At 41.0% G+C, this 20,577-nt stretch overlaps 1 protein-coding gene across 1 annotated transcript; it reads left to right on the top strand.

Moving 5' to 3' along the window:
• SLC26A8 (solute carrier family 26 member 8) lies at positions 1-19,679 on the top strand. The gene is made up of 20 exons (XM_050911178.1): positions 1-44; positions 352-527; positions 3,921-4,037; positions 4,948-5,123; positions 5,619-5,783; positions 6,500-6,649; positions 6,884-6,966; positions 7,335-7,482; positions 8,282-8,341; positions 8,438-8,551; positions 9,353-9,430; positions 10,679-10,774; positions 11,319-11,425; positions 12,631-12,700; positions 13,546-13,638; positions 13,727-13,861; positions 15,087-15,446; positions 16,802-16,856; positions 16,986-17,164; positions 18,317-19,679. Exons 1-20 carry the CDS (start codon positions 1-3, stop codon positions 18,530-18,532), a joined length of 2,622 nt encoding a protein of 873 aa, XP_050767135.1. The 3' UTR covers positions 18,533-19,679.
• Positions 19,680-20,577: the final 898 nt, after the last annotated feature.

Genomic DNA, 20,577 nt, shown 5'->3' with positions numbered 1-20,577 from the left:
ATGGGGGGGATCCAGGCTGGTCCTTCCTACAGAGTAGGAACAAGGCAAGTTCCGGAAGGACCCAGTGTTCCTACAACTGATTTGGCAATTGATTTGTTTGATCCCTAGAGCAGCATCTCTTTCATGGATTTCAGTCTCCAGAGCCTTGCTTATCCCTGCTGTAACTACTGGCTTCACAGGAGTGATGTTGGGGTGGACTGATCACATATCATACTTTTTGTTTTGGTTTTAGTAGATACTTCAGTCAGTGACCCTGTTTCTTTCTTCCAGTCTCACTGCCAAGAAAGAAAGCGTTCATTGTGGTCTCCAGCATTTGCTGTTCCTCTGGTTTTGACTGACTGTGGTCAGAAGGAAAATATGGCGCTTGGCAACGATACTGTTGGTACTTACGGGCAACCAGCAGCTTACAGGGTCCAAAGAGAAATGCAGACTGAGGAGCACTTCCAGGCGTACTTTGAAAGAAAACTGTCCTCCACCTTGGGTGGAGCACTACAAATCCATCGAGAGAACAGACGGCTACAGTGCAGGTGAGTTCTAAGCCAGGAATTGATCAGGTGTAAAGAAACTAAGGAGACCTTTCAAGCCCAAGTGTAAAAAAGGTGCTAACTTTTCCACAGCTGGTAATTAAAGTGCTGAACTGCACTGATTGATAACCAAAGCAGAACACCCAGTTACAGCAACTCGCACCTGAAGCATGCAAGATCAATTTAGCACTGCACTACCAAAGTTGCTATTTGCAATCTACGGAAGTGTCTGTTCGCTTCAGGACTATGATAGTGTGAGGGATATACGCACTGTAAAGAGAAACTGCCAACAGCTGTAGTTCCCTCCAGTGCTTCCCTCAGCCCAGCTGTCAGACACAGACTTTCATTTGCTCTTTTCTGATTTGTGCCTTTTGATACTTCTATTTCTTAAATTTCAGGAGCCTTTTTCTGTTCCCTCTTAGCTGAGGACATGGAAAGTTGCATAACGGTATGACTGAGATTGACTGAACTGCTTTGGCATTATTTTGGAGCTATGCTCCTGTGTTCTTTGAGGAGAACGGGTGAGGCTAGGGGACTGATAAAGCATTAATGCTTCCACAGCCTCATTTTCCCATCTGCCAAAATTCTCTTTTGGGCATTATACTGGGAGTAGAAGCATCTCTTCTGCCAGAGGAGCCCTGCAGGCTCACCAGAAGGCAGCCTTTGTTGGCAGCACAGGAGAATTCCTGATGTTCTTCCAGCAAGACAAATATAATGAAAAATAGGAAGCCCGTTCATCAGCTTCCCTTTTAGTTTTGTTTGACTATGAATATCTCAGTTTTCTTTCTGAATCTCTTTTTGGGTCCAGAGTGGACTGTCAATGGTTAGGGCTGTGTCTACTCTACAAAGTCCTCCTAAGAAAGTAAATACAAAATCTCTGATTCATCGTTTATCTGGGCTTTGTTTCAGCATGTATACTGAACGTATACTGAAACTTAAACTGTTGTTTTGAGACCATGGCAGGACTTGAGACTCAAGTCTAGCTATGGGTGAGGTTCCACAAGGTGTGGTGAGCTAATCTAAGAGCTTGCTGCTGCCAGAAGGGACAGAAGCACACAGAGAAAGGAAAGCAGGGGAGCCAGACCTCTCTCTCTCTGTATAACTAGCTCTTACATCAGCTTAGCTATGTGTGGGACTGCAGCCTAAAGCTATGGGTCATGTCTAACTTACGCTGCTGTAAAGTAATTTCCTGGTGATAAGTGAAGGCAAATGGAGCCATAGTTCGAGTTGCTATTGTATTTTCTAGTTTTCATTCACCATGAAGACTTGTCATCAAGATTAATTTCTGTAATAGTGAGATTCTTTAGATTGTGCAATAGCCTTCTGTTCCAGTGCTGTCTTTTTATATATTTAAAAAAAAAAAAAAAGTAAGAAGGCGATTGGATGAAGTTCTGGAGTCAGAGAAACAAAATTACATGATGGAAAGGGTTGAATTGTGTATAATTATGACATGTGATCTAGAGTTAACAGTCTGTCTACCCAAAACACCTGGTGCAATAAAATAAGTCTTGCCCAGAGATCAAAGGGAAAATTTTGCTCTAAAGTCATAGCTAATATTATTGGAAACTTTATCATTGCACTTGATGCTTAATAAGAAAATCTCTTTATTCCCTCCCCCAACTTGTCGTTTAAGAACTGTGTCTGCCTTGCTTCCTCATACTCTTTTCCCTGTTGCTTTTCCACTTCTCTATCTCATGTGTTTTCTGTGTTCTCCATTTTATATCCACTTGTCAGCCCAGTGTGTAGTCACCTTGGACAATAAAATGATGGAAAGGGACTCAGCTCTATAATGTTAACTGGGGTCAGTCCCCACAGCCACTGCCCAAGGCTGCCAGAAGCCTTGGGCAGACACTACATCACTTGTATTTGGTTTGCAAGTAGAAAATCACCAACATTGCCAGGAGATTAAAAAGGGGAAGAAGGAGCACAGGGCCGTGGGGTTAGTCAGAGTTTACCTACTGCAAATTCTGATTCAAAAACATATACACAAAATAAATCACGTAGGTCAAGTCCTGCTTACATCCCCTTGTTAAATAATGTAATACAGGAAACATTTGACTGTTTTCTGGGAGGTGGGATAGGCTTGTATATTTTTGCCCCCCAGATGTAGTGTTTGTATGTTTTTCTTCTAGATCAGAATAGGAGGAATCAAAATACCATCTCCTATTTTTCTGTTAATGAGGTCAAGTAATTGACGCATTCAGCGCTCTGGGCTCCGGCGCCGACAGGCTCTCATATGAATGGCACACAGAGTATTTGCGATCCATCTGAATGGAATGCAAAGGCATGGGGGTGCCTATGTAGGATTCATGTTATGTGCCAGCTGGATCTGCAGAAGGCTAACGCCTGTGCGGGTTCACAGTACATGGTGCCTGCAGAGAGCTAACCGTAGCAGTGTGGCTTCTGCGCCTGCAGAGCATGAGGCCATGCAAAAGCGTTGCAGAGATGGAGACTGTAAAAGCCATCGCGTATAGCTTAGCTTATCTGATTCTTTTCAGCTTCTCCTGGGGAAGGTTCAGAAAGATCATACTCAAGATGTTCCCTGTCCTGAACTGGCTGTTTTCATACCGGTTCGGAGAATGGATCTTGAGGGATCTACATGCAGGCCTAAGTGTTGGGATGTTTCAGATTCCTCAAGGTAGGCAGAGAGAAAAAACCACTCTAGCTTCCTTTTGTATATGATGCTTTTCATAAGCTATCTCCTGTGTGTGTTTCTGTTCTTTCTAATGTCATCAGGTTATGTGGGAACTTTAACCTTGGAAGTTCCTTAAATCATTAACCTATTTATTTGCATATTTGTAGGAGAACTTCTTTTCTATAATCAGATGTTACATGGTGTAATTTCAAGGACTTTTTTCACACTACTTTTTTCATAAAGTTTCCCTCAAACTAACTCACAATATAGACTAATAGCAGCATTTTCCTTTATTGCAAAGAAAATAACATAGTCTTTAAAATCCACCTTGCAAAATCAGGTCTGTTAGATACCCACATGCATAGCCACCCCATTAGTAGGTGGCCTAAACGAAGCGTTGTTCTGGTTCTTTGTCTAATTTCTAGTTAGCAAGGGCCCATGTTGTAAAACAACATTGGCTTCTGTCACTAACTGGCCTGGCTTTATCAGATCCTGAATTCCCTAAAAAACAGACTGTGGGAGTTGAATGGCTGTCTTGCTCGCTGATTTGGCATGTTTAGACCCAAACTGGAAAGTGGCAGGTAGCGTAAGCAAGATCAGCGCTTGTGCTACCTATGTGTGGTGATTCTGTGAATATACATAATGGGATTTTCATAAGGGTTGGCAGGTTTTTATCAGCAAAATTTTACTTAAAAGTAGTAACCAAAGATAGAGAGCCTTCCCAATTTGCTTAACTTCAGAAACACATTTTTGCTTTCCAGGACTTTTAGGAGTTTGGCTGACCAGGTTACCTCTGCCAAATATCAATGGCTTCCTTTCTGCGTTCTGCTGCTCGCTGACATATGTTATATTTGGGACTTCGCATCATATCTCAATTGGTGAGGTTTATTTTGTACTGTGAAATGTTTCTACAGGACTTAGAGATTATGTTCAATGCTGCTTCAAAAAACTGGCGAGATGTCCTAATCTATTTCATCTAATATGCAGATGTTATTTAGGTGAGAATCCAGACCTGCTGATTCTCAGTTCATTGTTGTTCCACTTCTGCAGCTGATCTGTGGTGAGAATTTCACCAAGTCAGTCAAGTTTCAGCTGCGGGGTCCTTTCTACCCCCGAGGACGTGAGCTATCACAGACACCAGTGCAAAGGAGACGGCTGGAGTGTCATGGAGGCGTCTCCTACATAAAGTAAAGGACCGGTGCAAGCTGCTTCACATTTACCCCCAGGATGTTACTGTGAATCATGGTTTGGCTCCTGGTCTTCTCCATGGTCTTCTACATGCAGTTTCTTGCCATGACTGAACTGTTGATGGGTTTAGATTCTTAATTTGTTTAGAAGCTAGATTATTAAAATGCTGTTCACATGTGAGAAGGCCCTTCGCATTATCATAATGAGTGGGTATGTGGAGCTCTGGCCTCTTAGGTAAATCGGCAGTTCTTTCCCTGACTGACTATTTTTTTCAGCCTTTCTGGCAGCTCATTGTAATGTATCCATTTTTTGTGCTTTACATTAAAATCTTTTTGTTGTGCATCTGACCAGCTGAAGACTTCACTCGTAAAACGGTAGGAATCTGAAATTTTCAGACAGGACTTTGGAAACTTTAGGTACTTACTCAGAAACAGTAAAAATGTATTATATATGTGGATTATATATATGAATGAAAATAGACTGTCTCATACTGCACAGACTGATGGTGGAGGGAAGAGATGGATGTGTGGTTTTAAGATAAGTCTTTGTTGCAACATCTCATGCAGTTCCATTTTCTGTTCTCTGTTCTGTTGGTTGCAGGCTCATTCAGCATCCTAAATGTGGTGGTGACAGACGTTCTGAAGACTCTTAATTTCAACCAAACATTGTCCTCTAATGGTTCACTGGACAACTTCTCAGACCCTACATTTATGAAAGATTACATGGAGGCCTTGACACTTACCGCATCAATAACATTTTTGACTGGCATCATTCAGGTAGAAGATGAATCTATTTTATATCCTTAATGATGTATCCTTACGTGCATTCTTCATACAAATGTAAGAATTGGTACTGCTTGCATATTCTTACCACAAATACTAAGCTCAGCACATTTGAATACATATGTTGTGCAAAGTGGGACATGAAGGTCTGTCTCTTCCTCTCAGGCTGTCTGAAAAAGATATGATAGGTTAAGATTCATTTGTCCATGATTAATATGTGTGAAGTAAATTATTATCTTTTTTGTTGACCAGTTCTGCAGTATGTTGACCCTTAGGTAGTCCTGCACAACTGCATACACTTGATGTACAGTGCTCCTGTTTTGGTTTGGCAGTGTCTTACTTAATTGTGCATAATGAAAATAGCGTGTTCAAATAACTATCCATCATGTATGGCAGTGAAGAGTCATGCTCTTAAAATATGGAAACCAGAAGGGTGGGGTTAGACATTGATAATTATATCACGTCTCACTTCTCGTTTGTTCCATACAGTTGCTGCTAGGTTGCTTTTGCCTGGGGTTTGTAACAACATACGTGCCGAAGACGCTCATTGATGCTTACCTCACTGCAGCAGCCTTGCATGTCATTGTATCACAGTTTACCTTTATCTTTGACGTCATGCTTGACTTCCATAAGGGCCCCCTGGGCATTTTCTATGTGAGTAAATTCATTATTAGTCAAAGAAATCCATGCTTCTTGGAGGGGAAAGAAAAGAACAGGTTCAGAAATTGAAGGCAATTTCAGCCTAAGCCAGTTGCTAGGGGATATTTGTGCAAGTCTCAGCTGTGGTTTACTTTGCCTTCCTGTTGTCTTGAACAGTGTATGGCGCTTATTGTGTGACATGCAAGAAGAAAAGTCTGTGTGCATATTTTTAATTACTTCTGTAGCGCTATAAATAGACATTTTCAGCATGTCTGTAATTGTAGTAGAGCAAAGATTAGAGGAAAAGGTACTTTTTTCCTCAGTAGATCATCATGGGCAAGCTAGTGGGCACACAGTATCTTTATCATATCTGACAAAGAAGCAGCAGACTCCAAGCTACAGACAAGTTAAAGCTAATTCATCCTAATTTACTTTAGTAATGTCAATCAGACAACTTGAGAAAAAGGTAGTGTAGAAGAGAGAAGAATGACGGTACTAGATCTGAGCTATTTGTGGCAGTGTATCTGCAGTATTGGTATCTGCAGATACCAATAGACAAGATAGATTGCTAAATACTGCTTTTCTCTTAGCATCTCTCTTCTTCTAACTGAAGATACCACCGTAGCAGAAAGGATGAGTTCAAGCGTCAGGGCAACCTATGTCAATCTCCTGGAATACCGAAACAGTTGTGGTATCTGCCTCTGATCCTCTTTATGATGATTCTTTTTCAGAATCTATTTCATTTCTTCCTGGCTCTCCCAAAGGCTAATGCCACCAGCATATTGCTATTTTTGCTTAGCATGGCCACACTACGAGTCAATACATCTATCATGATAACTTATAAACATAGTCCTGTTGCATTTCCTATGGAGCTTCTCTTGGTAAGTGATCTCCAAAATGCCATTGTGATAACTGAACTAACACAGAGTATAATATACTTTATTTCAAAAAACATTTCAAGTATTACTTCAGGATGCTGTTATATTTACACACTGAATCTGTCCTTAAGTCCTTTAAATACTCCTACAAGATTACCTGTCTTTAGATGTATTGTGTACAGTTTCAGGAGCAAATGCTGTATAATTTCTGGTATTGCTTCTTGTTTTCTTTCCCAGATTATCACAGTCACCATTATTTCTAATCGCATTCATCTTCACGCTGAATCTAGTAGTGCCGTGGTCAGTATGATTCCTCAGAGGTTAGTAATCTGTGCTGTTTATGAGGTTGTACTTTTGAGATACGAAAGAGATGTTTCAGTCTGTTCTTGAAATCTGACATGGGCTGACTTTTACTGGGAAGTACAGCTAGAGGAATAACTCTTCAAGAATTTTAATTGCATCATCATTTCTGAGCATATGCAGAATTCAAACTACAGTTTTCTGTATTAGATTCAGGTTTTATTAGCACACAGAGGAAGGAATTTGCATTTTTTGTGAGGTGGAAGTCTTACAGATTGAGAGCATCACCTGTGGGGTGCTGGATGCTTCTGATGATGATCCTGGGTTTTGAGTTACTGTGGACATAGCTCAGAACAGGTCTAAACTTATCTGTTCTCTGATCCTGTAGGTTTCTGCCTCCTACACCGCCAGATCTATCAAACCTGAGCAAGATCATACTGCATGCCTTCTCCCCTGCTATTGTAAGCTATTTCCTTCTTGTTTTTGTTGGCGAGAGGTATGCTTCACTTCACAACTACAATATTGCCAGCAATCAGGTGAGAACAAAACTACACATACTTCCTAGGCCAAGAAGCAAGCTGAACTTGACTTGCAAAGCCACTAACTACCTGACAGGGGTAGAAATGCAAAGACAGAGTGAATATGCCAGATGATGGTTTTGTAGCAACTTGTTACGCTTCCCCGTGGAAAGTGGATGTTATACGCCAATAATGTGAAGGCCAAAACATGGCCTTCTTTGATCAAGAGGCCTTTGTGTATTCCCAGTGATTGGGATGAACCTCACACACACACAGTGCTGCAACTGATTGCTGAGGACCATTGCTGTCATGAATCCAGACTATAAAAGCATGATAAATTAATAGCTGAAATTGTAAATGGCCAGAGCAGCTGTGGCTCTTCTCTATATGTGGCTACTATCCCAGTGTATGGATTCTCTGCCCAGAGTGATTGCTCTGAGAGGCTTTTAAGCTAAAACTGTGTTAGTTTCCAGCGTGCTAGAGTTAGTAAGCATTAGGTGTTTTGCGCTACTCCATGTTTAGCTGCTTGTGATGGCTTTGGATCTTTACTAGAATGGAACTAAGCCAGTAAGGAAGCTGCCCTGACTTCTCGAAGCCTCTGGGGATAAATATAAAGGGAATGTCTTTTCCACGCAGCTTTTGTCCAGGTGTACTATGCTGCGTACTGAGATTTGCCACATGTTAGCTTGAAAGTCAGTGCTTCATAGCTTTGGGGTTCTAAGTGGATTTCTTTGAAAGAAGGAACTGAATTTTTGGGTCCATGAGATCCTCAGCCGTGAAAACGGTATGCCTTTTAAGAGAGCTCATTTATCCACAGGAGACCTTGCTTTCCAGAAGGTTTCCTGAGCTTAGCGACACAGAGGAGCAACCAGCAAGTGTGAGCAAAAGGAAAGGAATTCCTGATAAGCTACTTCTGCGAAGGTAAGTCATTCATTTGGGGTTTTCTCTGCTTCCTTCTGTTTCTGTTTTACAGGAGCTAATAGCTGTGGGGCTATGCAATATTTGCAGCTCACTTTTCAAAAGCTTTGTTGTCAGCTGTGCTATTTCTGGAACTGTCGTTCAAGAGAAGACAGGTGGAAGAACACAGGTGAGCTGGGCTGGATTTTTAAGCTTCCAGACTCTTATCTAAAATCACTGTATATTGAGTATAGGCTGACATTTAATCTAAACAATTTGTGAGATAGTGTTACACACCCATGCAACATGAATTCAGATACCCTCTCTGTGTATGTTATATTATGTAGTATACTTACATGATATTTACAGCACATGATGTGCCATGAAGGAAGCCAGGATCCTGTGGGGAGAATAGGATATGTTCATACAGTTTAAAACTATATTTTAGTGAATATACCCAAAAAGCCAAATGGAAAATTGTTCATGCACCCTTAATTCTGCCACTTCTTCCTAACTCTTGAGTACTTGACTTCGTGATCTTTTTTTTTCAGGGGGGAAAGAGGGTGTAATATGTAATAATAATATGTAATAATGTTTTTATCATACCTCTTAACTGAATGTCTGTACACGCTTCACTGCAGCATAGAAATAATTTTGTTTAATAAAGAGCTTATTCCAAAGTCTGACTTGCAAAAGAAGTATATTATTACTCAGGTGAAATTATCAAACCAAAAATCCTTTGTTGCATTGTTCTGTTCTGTTGTGCCTAAGAATAGTCCATTTAGGCCAAATTTATATCTACAGAAAACTCTTTCAGCTTGAGTAGTCTAGAATTTGTGCCATGCATTGCAGCATACCTGTGGCCTTTGTTAATTGTCCCCTGGTTATTCTTCCCAGTCGGTGGTGTTACATGGGCCATGCCTACTTGTTTAGAGAGGACAAGTAAGTAAATTGTTCTGTCAGGCCTCTCTAATAAAGTATTTCTGTTCAGTTAGCAGCAGCGATTGGAGCATCTATGATGCTGGTGATTGCGCTGAAACTAGGAGACTTTTTCCAGATGATGCCTAATGTAAGTGAACCTGAAATAGTTATGGCAGCAGCCTACTTACTTCCTAAGCATAATACGAAGATTTTTCTGAGCATAATATGAAGATTTTTCTGGGACAGTTAGGGATTATATCGTGCTGTAGAGTTAATTGTTTTCAGGGATGGACCAAACCAAAACAATGACTTTAAACTCTCCTAAATTTCAGCAGGCTAACGTATTAGGTAATAAATATTGCATCTCTCTCCCATCTCTCACTGTACATCAGTAGAAGCTAAAATTCATTGGCTAAAACTGGATTGAAATTTCACTGCCAGCCTCTATAACTTAAACATTGTATTTCACTTTTGGTTTCACATCTTCCAGGCTTTTGCACACCTGTATAACAAATTCATGAGTTTCTCTCTTGCATCAGTATAAGTAGTTCCAAGATGGGTGCTTCAAAATCTTTAGTGTAAAGAGGTAAATAAAATCTTCCAAATGGGAATTTGGGTTTAGTGTCTCTGATTCTAGCTTGGTCTTTGAGGTATATTGTAAAACCATATGGACTCCTAAACTGCCTTCTGTGGATTTTGCATTGCCAGTGCAATAAATATAAACATTTTGTTATTGTAGTTATTCAGAGTACTCAGTTTTCCACTTTTCCCTTAAATTTTTATCTAGACTTCTTTTTTTTTTTTTCTGTAAGCTTTCTTAGGGAACCACTGACAGAGCATTACTTCCTGATTTTTTTCCTGGCCTCTTTGTAAGATGGGAGAATTAATCCCTTTCCCAAAACGAGCTGACAAAACAGAATTTAACCACCTACTTCCCTTCAGTCTCCTTTTCTTTGCTAGGACGCTGTTTCAACAAATGGTGTCAAACAACTTCCTAAATCTGGCAATGAACTACCCATGCTAATTGAAACCATTCTTTGAAACAGCAACTCTTAATTCTGTAGATAGTGTTGGCCTTTCTCCTAGTGCTGCAGGAGACGTAGGGATTCACTGAAGAACACTGTAATGGAAACTCCACATAGCATTTCAAGAGGAAGTCCAGTTGTATTGGCAGAAGTGACGGTGAAATCAAACAAGAAGTTAGATGCTAGTTTCATGTTGGTTGGCAGATCAGAGGAGAACTGTTATATGTATCTATAAAAATTATGGAAATAAAGCTATTATAAGATTTTAATTTCAAGCAGTTCGTCTGTCATGGATATCTGTTCCTTAGCATGTTTGTGGTTGCAAACAAAAAATAACAAAATAATAGATGCTATTTTTCTGATTTGCACAGGGTATACTGGCTGCTATTGTGGTATTTAACATGCTCCCTTTTCTTGAAAAATTTCTGGACGTCCCCATCCTGTGGAGACGGGATAAGTATCATTTCGTAAGTGACAAAAAAAGCCACTTAGGATTTGGAATGTGTCTTAAAGGGAGAAACGGATATTTTGGGAGGGCAAGGCAAAGCAGCAGCCATTCCCTTAGAAAAGGGATCCTTTGAAATATGCGCTGAAACAAGTGTATTGAAATCTCTTCAAATCAATTTGCAATTAATCCTATACAGGGAAAACTGATTATTGTTGTTGCTTCCCAGATCCCCTAAGAAGGAAATTGTCTAGCTGCCAGCTGGGACCACATTCTCATGTCAACTCTTGTGCAGGGTTTCTCATAAAGAGAAAGACGCCCAATACAATGTGGTTTTTCCTAATAATTGAAGCCCTGTTAAAAAGTCTGGAGATTTGAACTGTGATTTGTGATCCTTGTTTGCGACTGCTTCCAGGACCGGGTTGGTCCAGACGTGCCAACAAAGCTTTTCACGTATTATTGTTTCTAGCCTTTTATATTGTCTGCAATTTGCAAATGATGGAGCTGAGTTGGAGGTCATTTTGCATCTTTTTACTGCTCATGTTCTCTCTGTCTCTTGTTCAAAGGTTATTTGGCTTGTAACTTTTGCTGCAGTGCTTTGTTTTGGTCTTGATGTTGGTTTAGCGATCGCCATGGGATTTACGTTCCTCATAATCACCATTAGGTCACACAGGTACTTGTAACTTTTAAAACAAAATACTATTTTTTCTTGAAGTTGATGTTTTAGAGATAGTTATACATGTGACAACGAAAAAGCTGTTCCATGTTTGTAAACACTTCAGTCAGGTCATTCTGGAGTCTCTCTAAGGCTATCCCAAACCAGTAATCTCTTTAAGTTTATGGGCTCTGGATTGGTCCCTTCTGCAGGTGTACCATGCTATTGAAGACTGTGTATTGTGGTGTAGGCATCAGCCAGGAGAGGTGATCTGTATACACACTTCTATAGGGATAAAATGAGATGTTGTGCCTTTATTTCAAATACATTCCTCAGTCTTCACTGCCATTTACCAAGTTGCTTTATCTTCTCCGTAAACTCAGTTCATGATAGCGGAGGGAGGTTATGTCACACATACATTACTCATTTTATTAGCTGCTAATCCAAACAGGAAAATCATTCATAAATCCAAGCCACACCTCATGAGATTTACCACGATAGGGAGGTGCTTGTCTGAGTAGACTGAAGCCTCTAGAATAACATGGAAAGAGGTAGGAAATAATTCAGTTGGTGCAAATATCGAACTGCTTGTGATCTGATCCAGAGTGGCTCTGAAAGAAACCTCATGAATGGAGTGTCTTGACAACAATTTTCCATACATCAGGGCCCACTGCCTTCCAGTTCTCCAGCAACCAGCCAGCCACGTTTATTCCACCCATGCCCTGAACTGACCAGAACCTGCCCCAAAAGCATGCAGCACCATTAGCAAAGCACAGTACCCAAACCAGGGTATTCTCCTTCAAGGCAAAACCCGGCATTAATGCTGCTACACAACCTCTGGATCAGACCTAGCCTATGCGCAGCCAGCTCTAAGCACAAGTTATAGCTGCCTCCACCTCTCTGTGTAGATGTATCTTGGAGGAGGGCTGTGGGGAGACAGAGAGGGAACATGCTTTCTAGCGTAGTAACGATAGTCCAAGTGTTCCAGAGCTAGAAATGGGACATTATACATTCTTGAGGACACCAGTGTAGCTGCAGACTGTTCTTGTGTACTGCTCCCCTACTCAAAGAACCCTAATTATGAGTGAATAACTTTTTGTACTCACACCCTAGAAGTTACAGTTGGTGTCTCCAGTGAAGAGGAGAGAAATGGAGATCAAGCTTTTGGGAACAGATGGTTTTTCTCTGCTCTCTGTGAAAACCTAATAAACATCTTGTTTCAGAATGAAGATGGTGGTGCTGGGACAGATTCCAAACATGAATATTTATAGAAGTTTATCCGTCTACAGAGCCGTAAGAGGAAACAAAAACCAAATGTTCCATCTCTCTCTGTAATCCAGCTTCTTCCCTTAAATGCCTGGGGGTGACCATTCAGACTCAGATCATTTGATTCAAAACTTTGAAAACTGAAGAATGCTTAAGTATCTGTGGTGTGAAGTGATTCAGGTACCTGGCTCAGGCTGCTTGGGCCTGTGGAGCTCCTGGTGTCCATCTGTGCCGTCTCCATGGTGGAAGCTGCACTGCTGTCATTTCCAGAGCTGTTTCGCATGTTTTGCTGACCTGCTTTTATCAGTCTGGTTTTGTCCGCTCTACATATGTTTTCACAATAACAACTGTGCATGTGCTAGACTGACTCACAGGTTCTCCCGGTGATGGGAAAATAGGTAGGGCGCAGGCCTTTTTAACACGTTATTTTCAAGCCCTGCACCATACAGAGTTAGGCAATAGAGTAGTAGAGAGCTTTGCCTTTGCCGCACAGGTACATTCCCAATGCTATGCTGATGGATTTGCAAAAAAATGGAATAATATAAGGACACGGTTAGTAAGACAAGGGTATAGTGTATGTTTTCTGTAATGAGCATTAAAAATAATTTGGCTTATTTTATATTAGAGCAGCCAGCTGTCATCTGTGATGGATGTGTTGGAGGTATGTTTTTAATTGCAAGAGGAGCAGATTAGTTTATGGTAATTAGGTCCATGCTGCCAGTGCCACTACCAGTATGCAGTGTAGTCAACAATGTGACCAGACAAACTCTGTCCTTGGGGTAGGACCTTGCAGACTACAACACAGACAGTCAAGAGGGGAAAAATAGCTCCTGCTAGGTACAGCCCTCACAGGTACAACTTTTGTTTTACAGGCAAGGGAGATTGAAGGTATCAAAATCTTCCAGTGCTGTTCTTCCATCTCTTTCGCAAACATGAATCACTTCAAAACCTATTTGTTACGCAAGGTAAATGCCACTTTTTCAGTCAGCGGAAGTTTCTAAGAGCCTGCATTAGGGAGATAAAAACCGTAATAAAACTGCCTTTCTTTTTCAGATGGACATGAAAGCAGTGCCTCTAGATGAAAGTGAAATGAGGGCTTTAATTTCACTTAGTCTGTCTGACACTGCAGTGGAAAGGAAAGACCTTAAATGCTCTTGTGTCTGTGATCCGCCTCTACCACCACCTAGGGTCAGCTTTAAAAGTATATTTATCTAGTCTGTTTGTTTGAGGTGCCTGGTTTTATGTTACTGAGGACAATGTTCTTAACTTGCCAGAACTGAAAAGGCTGTAAATGTTTATATAAAGCATATATATATTTGCTGTTTGAAAATAAGCAAGCATTACCACTGTATTTCTTTACACATACTTCACATGACAGAGCAATAGCAGCTCAGCTTACTGGGTGAATTAACTAGCAATTGAAGTATTCAACATATCTTCTCCTCAGCTGAAAGAATTAATTTTGTCAGGTGCTTCAGTAGGGATTTTCTTCTTTTTACCCCTAGAAATGAGAGAATTCCCTTGCTTAGGAGGAATTTGTTCCACTGCCAATACTGCCAAGTGCAAGTAGCAAATACCTCAAAGGCAGCTACGATTATGATTAGAGCTTTTCTCATCTTTACTATAATTGGCTGCTGTGCATCTTCTAGAGTCACTCATATCCCTCTTTATCTGAATTTTCTGAATTGTCTTAGACAATGAAAGGAACTTCAGGGGATGGACTGTCTTCAGAAGATATTTTTCAAGCAGTTATATGTGATTTGTAAAAGTGATTGTACGAGAAATGGGTTGAAAGACAGTGTTTTGAAAACATCTGTGGTACCAAGGTGCTTAGGAAGTGGAAGTGATAGATAATTTAACATCATCTTCTGAAGTACAAAAATGCAGAGAGTGACTTTTCCTTTCTTGCGTTATAAAAATTAAAAAACACATTTGGAACTATTAAGAAAGAAAAAATTATTAAATCAGTCCATTCTGTGACCAGCTGCCATACAAGAAAGTAGATGAATCAAAGGTCTGCGGAACTCAGCCAGTAAGGGTCAGCTTACTGTTGCTCAGGAAGGCAATGGCCATGGGCAATCTCTTTTTTTCTTCTTTTCTCTTCTGAAAGGTAGAAGTAACAAGTCAGATTCCACTATCACAGGCCATTTCAAGGTGTGGAAGAGTGAGCTACCACCGTACTACTTGGTGGCTGAAGGCGCTCTGCTAACCACATCTGAGGCTTGCCCAAGTCACCTGCTACTTTGCATACTCTTGTGGCTTTGTCCTATATTTAGTGTTATTTCAGATGTGTTTTTTACCACGAGAGAAGAAATAATCATATGATTTACAGTGCTGTCTTGCAGCAAAAAATTTTCCACCTCCTGGGCCCCATTCTTCCAACCACTGGTGTACTCTCCGTTTTCCGTCTTAGATACCATATACAGAGAAACTGGTGAAGCGACGTCACGCAGACAGCGATTCCTCATCATCTTCAGTTAATTTGGTACATTGGTCAAAGTACGGAGACCAACTCAGCTCCAGGACGCTCTTGGTGGGAGCAGCTGATGCGCAGTGTGCATCCCCAGGCTTTAGCACAGGACTTACGACTGAAAAGAACGAGGATGAAGGGAGAAGAGCTTGCCTTTCACCAGGCTCTGCAATAGATAATTCCTCAGTACGGTTAGATCAGGACGAACAGCCAATGCACGTGCCATGTCCAGTTCACACCATTATTTTAGACTTCAGCATGGTGCAATTTGTGGATTTGATAGGTTCAGAGTTACTGCGACAGGTAAGTAACCTAACTGCACATAAATGTGAAATCTGAAGTTTACCCAATGGCTTATGTTTCTTGTTAGCCTAAAGTGCCCTGCTACATAACAATCCGCACATCTTCCAGTTGACCTTTAAGGGTGCAAGATTTAGCTATCGAGTTTCAGAAACTAATAAATTCCCGTAAAAAACACTTTTTTTTAAAAAACAAAAGCCCCACTATCCACACAAAAGACATGCAAAAACCTGTCATCCATTGTCACCAGTTCTAGAATCATGTAAACTAAAACCACATTTATAAAAATGTCTTGATTTGTTTTTTCCATTTTGGCTGTTTATTTTTTCTTCTAGCTGGACACTTTAGAAAAATGCTCTTCTTTAGAAGTGTCAGATATAAAACTATCAGCTGTCTTCTCCTAGAGTGATTTTGTTGTTATTGCTGACTGCCTAATTAGCCTTTTCTTTGAACTTTTAAACCTTCCAGTGGGGATCGTAGCCAATGGAGATATATATTTAGCAAAAATAAATTTCACGTAGCTGTGCTTCTCAGAAAGATACAGTTCCAGATGGATTCTCAGTCAGCTTCCTCAAACTCTGTAGCTCAACTTCAAAAGATTTTGTTTCATAACAGGTTAGACTAACACCTATTGGGAATAATTGTGGACTGAGCTGTTGTCCTTAAAATCCTTGAAGATTTATTTGCCACCCATTGAATGACCCCCCCCCATTGGGAAAGGGGGATAAAGTCAAAGTTTTTCCAGATTCCTTACAGCTCCATATTCTGAAATTCTGTGATTCTCTGAAATAAGGAGTCTCACTGCCTTTTTTTAAAAAGAATTAACTACTTCGAGATCTTTTAATTACAGAGGGTCAGGCACTGAGAAAATGGTGAGAATCTATCCCCTCTAAAATCCGATTCCTTTAACACTAAGTTGATATATCTAAAAATGTTGGACATGAAAATTGAGACAACCAGAATTACAGGTCACACTTGAAAATATGGGTTCCTGTTCTTGTTTACATGTGGGCATGGCATCTGCGTATGGAGAGATGTTTCAAGTTAGTCTGTTCCTGTGAGAACTTTTTGTTTAAGTGAAGAGATAACACTCTGTGCTGCGTAGTGAACTGTAGGAGGGCCAGCACGGGGTCTGGCTGTGACCTGCCCTGGTTCTGGAGTCAGCATTCATTAAGATCTTGGACAGCTTGGCTGTTTAGTGCTGAACTCAAAAACGGGATCCGAGATACTGGAATAAGCGTTTTCTTTAGAGACAAAACACTACAAGGGAGGTTTTATTTCCCTGTTTATGTTTTACCTTCTAGTGCACTTGTATAACGCAGACTTGCTCTAATGCCTGTATGGAATTCTTTCCACAGATCATCCGTATGTTTCACAATATTGGCATTACAGTCCTCATAGCTGGCTGTCACGGTGAGTATAGTATTTGTTTACTAATATTGACTTATCTCCAAGGATAAGTTTTAAACTTAAGTGAAATGTTTTAGCCGTGCTGCTTGGTGTGATTTTGATGCTTTATTTATTTTCCCCCATTTTTTATAGCCTCTGTGATAGCAGACTTTGAGAAGAATGATTTCTTTGACAGCTGTGTCACCAAAGAAAGGTTCTTTCTAACTCTTCATGATGCTGTGCTGGCTGCTTTGGACAAGCATCAAAAGCCAGATGAGCTAGAACCTACTGCGAAAGAGTTTACTGAAGAACCACTAGCTGAACAGCAGAAGGTAGAATTTTTAGCTTAACATTTAAGCCTTCATGTTGTTAAATTATCCTGTCAGTAACTTAAACCTTGTCATGTGTCTGAGGAAATAGGGCAGAGCAGATGATCTTTTGAATTCTCCAGTTTTTCACAGGTACTCGCCTTTTTGCAATGGATTGATAATCCAGTTTGTTTCCTTGAGTCCTGTGTCCCTGTCTGGGGAAAGGCATCTTTGTGTGGAGGCTGGAAAGGCATCCAGCTGAGTTTTGCGGCAGGGAATGACTTTGTTGCATTTTAAATTGTTTCCGTTTCTCCGACAGAGCAAGGACCCTGCCAGGGCAGAGCAAAAGCTCCAAGTTTTTTATTTCCAGAGGTTACTGCACCAGCTCCCTTGGGGCTGATGGGGGAAGTGAAGGACAGTGCTAGCTTGATTTCCTGAAGAACTGAAGTTTATGCACATGCTCTTTCTGTCAGTACTCTGCAATAATTTTTAAGCTCACTGGCTGTCTCAGCCAAGTTTGAATAGGGCAGACGGTTGCAAGTTCCAGGAAAAGCCCTTGTTCTGAGTAGCAGATTCCAGTAATTGCCCCACCTAGGGAAAGAACCCAGCCTTGGCTAATCATCCTACGCATACTGCCAGGCTGGGGTCCTATAGCTGAAGGAGGCGAGAAGGAAGGCAAAAACCTATTCAAATCTGCAGGAAGACAGGGTTCTTGAGTCCTGCTGCTCATGGAACAACTTTTTTAACTCTCTTATCTTGGCATTGTACAGAATAGTCTAATGCAAGGATATTGACCTTCCGGACTCTTTCCCCACAGAAAAAACTTCCGAGAATGAAGGTGACGGTATACATTCACCGATCTCCCTTTAACGGACGTGGCGGGGAGGGTTGGGAGCAGCTACCAGGCAGGAGGTGACAATGGTTCCCCAGGAGCCTGCTTTGAGATGAGGCTGGGCTGGGTGTGCAGATGGGACCCACGGCAGCTCGGTGATGTCAGCTTCGGCAGTCCCTGCTAGCTCATTTCCGCGGCAGCTGGGGATTTGGACTCCCCTGTGCTCCCACGCCAGCATGGCCCTCTCGCTGCTCACATGATGTTGCCTTGGCATGGGAACTGCGCTTGACCGGCTCGACAGATTGGCCACTCTTGGCTTACAGTAATGTTTGTGTACGTTTCAGGAAAGAAGTTTGCTCTTGAAGAACAACAAAGATTTTTTCCCTGCAAAGAACTCTGACAACAAACTTCTGCATGAAGAGCCAATATCAGATATCTCATGCTCAGCCCAGAATAAAGCAGAGCCAAGCTCGCTCCGGCAGTATGATACTCCACCCCTTCAATCGGATTTCCAGGACCCAGGCTGGGGGAAGAGATGGAAGTATACCAGCAGTCCCTGAATTACAAGTGTTGGGGAATTGGGATTTCAGGAGAGAGGAGAAAGGTACAGTTAAGCAACAGCCTTCGATCTTCTTTTTATTTTTTCTGTTCCAGAGTTCTTAAAATAGACAGCCTGCCTAGTGCCTCCAGTAATTCTGCTGTTCTAAACAAAAAGCAACATTTATGTTATTGCTTTCAAGCATTTTCAAATAGATACGCTACCCAGCAATGCCGAAAGCAGAGAAATTTCAATGTATAAGATAATTCCTAGTTTTGTCGCTAATTCTAGCAAATTATTTGCGGTTGTCTTCTGAAATTCTGTAGAGGTTTAAATGTCCTAACTTAGCACTTCTTATATATTTATTGCATGCTAGTAAGTAAAATTAATCTGCCATATTTCAACAGATTACATGCAGGCAGTTTCGTTATTTTCAGATGTGTTTAGAATGATGTGAAGCTTCAAAGAAAACATTTTGTTATTACTCTTCAACACTATGCTGAAGTTGATATCGTCTGCACTAACAACATGGTGTCCGTCCATTATTTCTTCCTCAGTCCCTTTCTAATCCACCAGAACTAAATCCCAGTAAACAATATAATATTTTTTTCATGGTTTTGTAGTCCTTTACTGAAATAGTGAAGAATGGAGAATGTATTCACTTTGTTCTGAAGAGCCAGGAAAATTGTAGACTTACAGTTAGCACTTGAGAAAAAAATGAACTTAGTTATATTTTCTGTAGATCAGCCGTAGAGTTTGATGCAGTAATATCAGTACATAGGTGTGAGCTGGGATTCCACTGAAAGCTTTTAACTGTACCAGCAACACACAACACAAGGCTTCACCGTGCCTGCGTCTGGAGGATTATCCCATGGCACAAATTGCCTAGTGTGAAGAGCTGCAGGTGAATTAATTTTAGATGGGTGGCCAGCACTGTGTATATACACCATTCCGACCCCATTTTAGGGCAAAGCTTGGATTTAAATGATGGATCCTTTGTGTACAGAGCCTGTGCTCTGGGCTAAATTCGTTAACATGTGAACAGCTCTAACTTTTGCTGCTGGGCATTGTGTGGTTTCTGGATGTGCAGTAACAGCAAGGTGGCTCTTCTGAATTCTGCTGCTCCTGGCTGCTTAGCAATGATACGATGGCTAATAGGAATATTAATATTAAACTATCTGTAATGTATTCCAATGAGTTCTAATCTTTTTTTTTTTTCATTTTTTCCATTTAAATTCTTATTGTTTCCAAGCAGTTTCTAGCGGGAAGCCACAGTACTGCATGTGTAAACTGCAATGGTAAAGGACTTCAGCGAACATTACTGTGTAGAGTTGCTTACTGTAGAGGAAACTGAGTCCTGGAACCCTCATACCTTTTGGATTGAAAGACAGGAAAAACTGAAAGCTCAAATGGTATTGAGTAATTCTCAAACCGCATATGCTTCCCTACATTGTTTTGGACAGTGGCTTCACGCCAAGCTCCTCTCAGCTCTGTTCAAAACAGAGTAATACAAAACCCATGAAAAGCATAGCCCTAATTTCCAGATTCTGTTGGCTCTCCTACGGCAGCCTTGATTTAAGATGAAATGGCATTCCTAGCTGTTGGCACCATCGAAAGTCTCCATTACAAACTTAAGAGTGGTTTTTTTTTTTTTTTTGGCTTGTTCAGCAAAGTTCCGAATCTTTCCTTCCTACCCCCATGACTCTGCAGAGTTGAGCACCAGGGGACAACTCAGACGTCAGCATGTTAGCGTTCAAATTATGGGTATTCATGTTGCAAAACAAATATCTTGCAGAGAGGAAGTCCAGACAATCCTGATCTTTTTCCCTTACAGCTGTGCGGTGCCATAACTCTGCTCCCGCGTACGTACACAAGGCTTCTGTGTTTAGCCAAGCACAAATCCCTGGACATGGGCTGTGAAGTGACAAAGCACGTACTTTATGGCCAAGGACTCCACCTATACCTCTAAAAAGCCACAGAAGTCAGAGTTCAAAGGCCTGTCTGTAATCATGTGTTTGTAGGCAGCTTGACGTTCTCACCTGACCTAGTTGCAACAACTACCCTTGG

This window comes from Gymnogyps californianus, chromosome 27, assembly GCF_018139145.2.
Source record: "Gymnogyps californianus isolate 813 chromosome 27, ASM1813914v2, whole genome shotgun sequence".
In the NCBI taxonomy this organism is placed as follows: domain Eukaryota; kingdom Metazoa; phylum Chordata; class Aves; order Accipitriformes; family Cathartidae; genus Gymnogyps; species Gymnogyps californianus.
This window is presented reverse-complemented; position numbering and strand designations above follow the sequence as displayed.

What these genes read in the sequence shown, in the direction of transcription:
- SLC26A8 (XM_050911178.1), top strand. Translation starts at nt 1, where the DNA reads ATGGGGGGGATCCAGGCTGGTCCTTCCTACAGAGTAGGAACAAG. An exon ending in TCCTACAGAGTAGGAACAAG is followed by an intron (nt 45 to 351) that starts GCAAGTTCCGGA and finishes TGTGGTCAGAAG; the next exon opens with GAAAATATGGCGCTTGGCAA. An exon ending in GCCCCCTGGGCATTTTCTAT is followed by an intron (nt 5,784 to 6,499) that starts GTGAGTAAATTC and finishes ATTCTTTTTCAG; the next exon opens with AATCTATTTCATTTCTTCCT.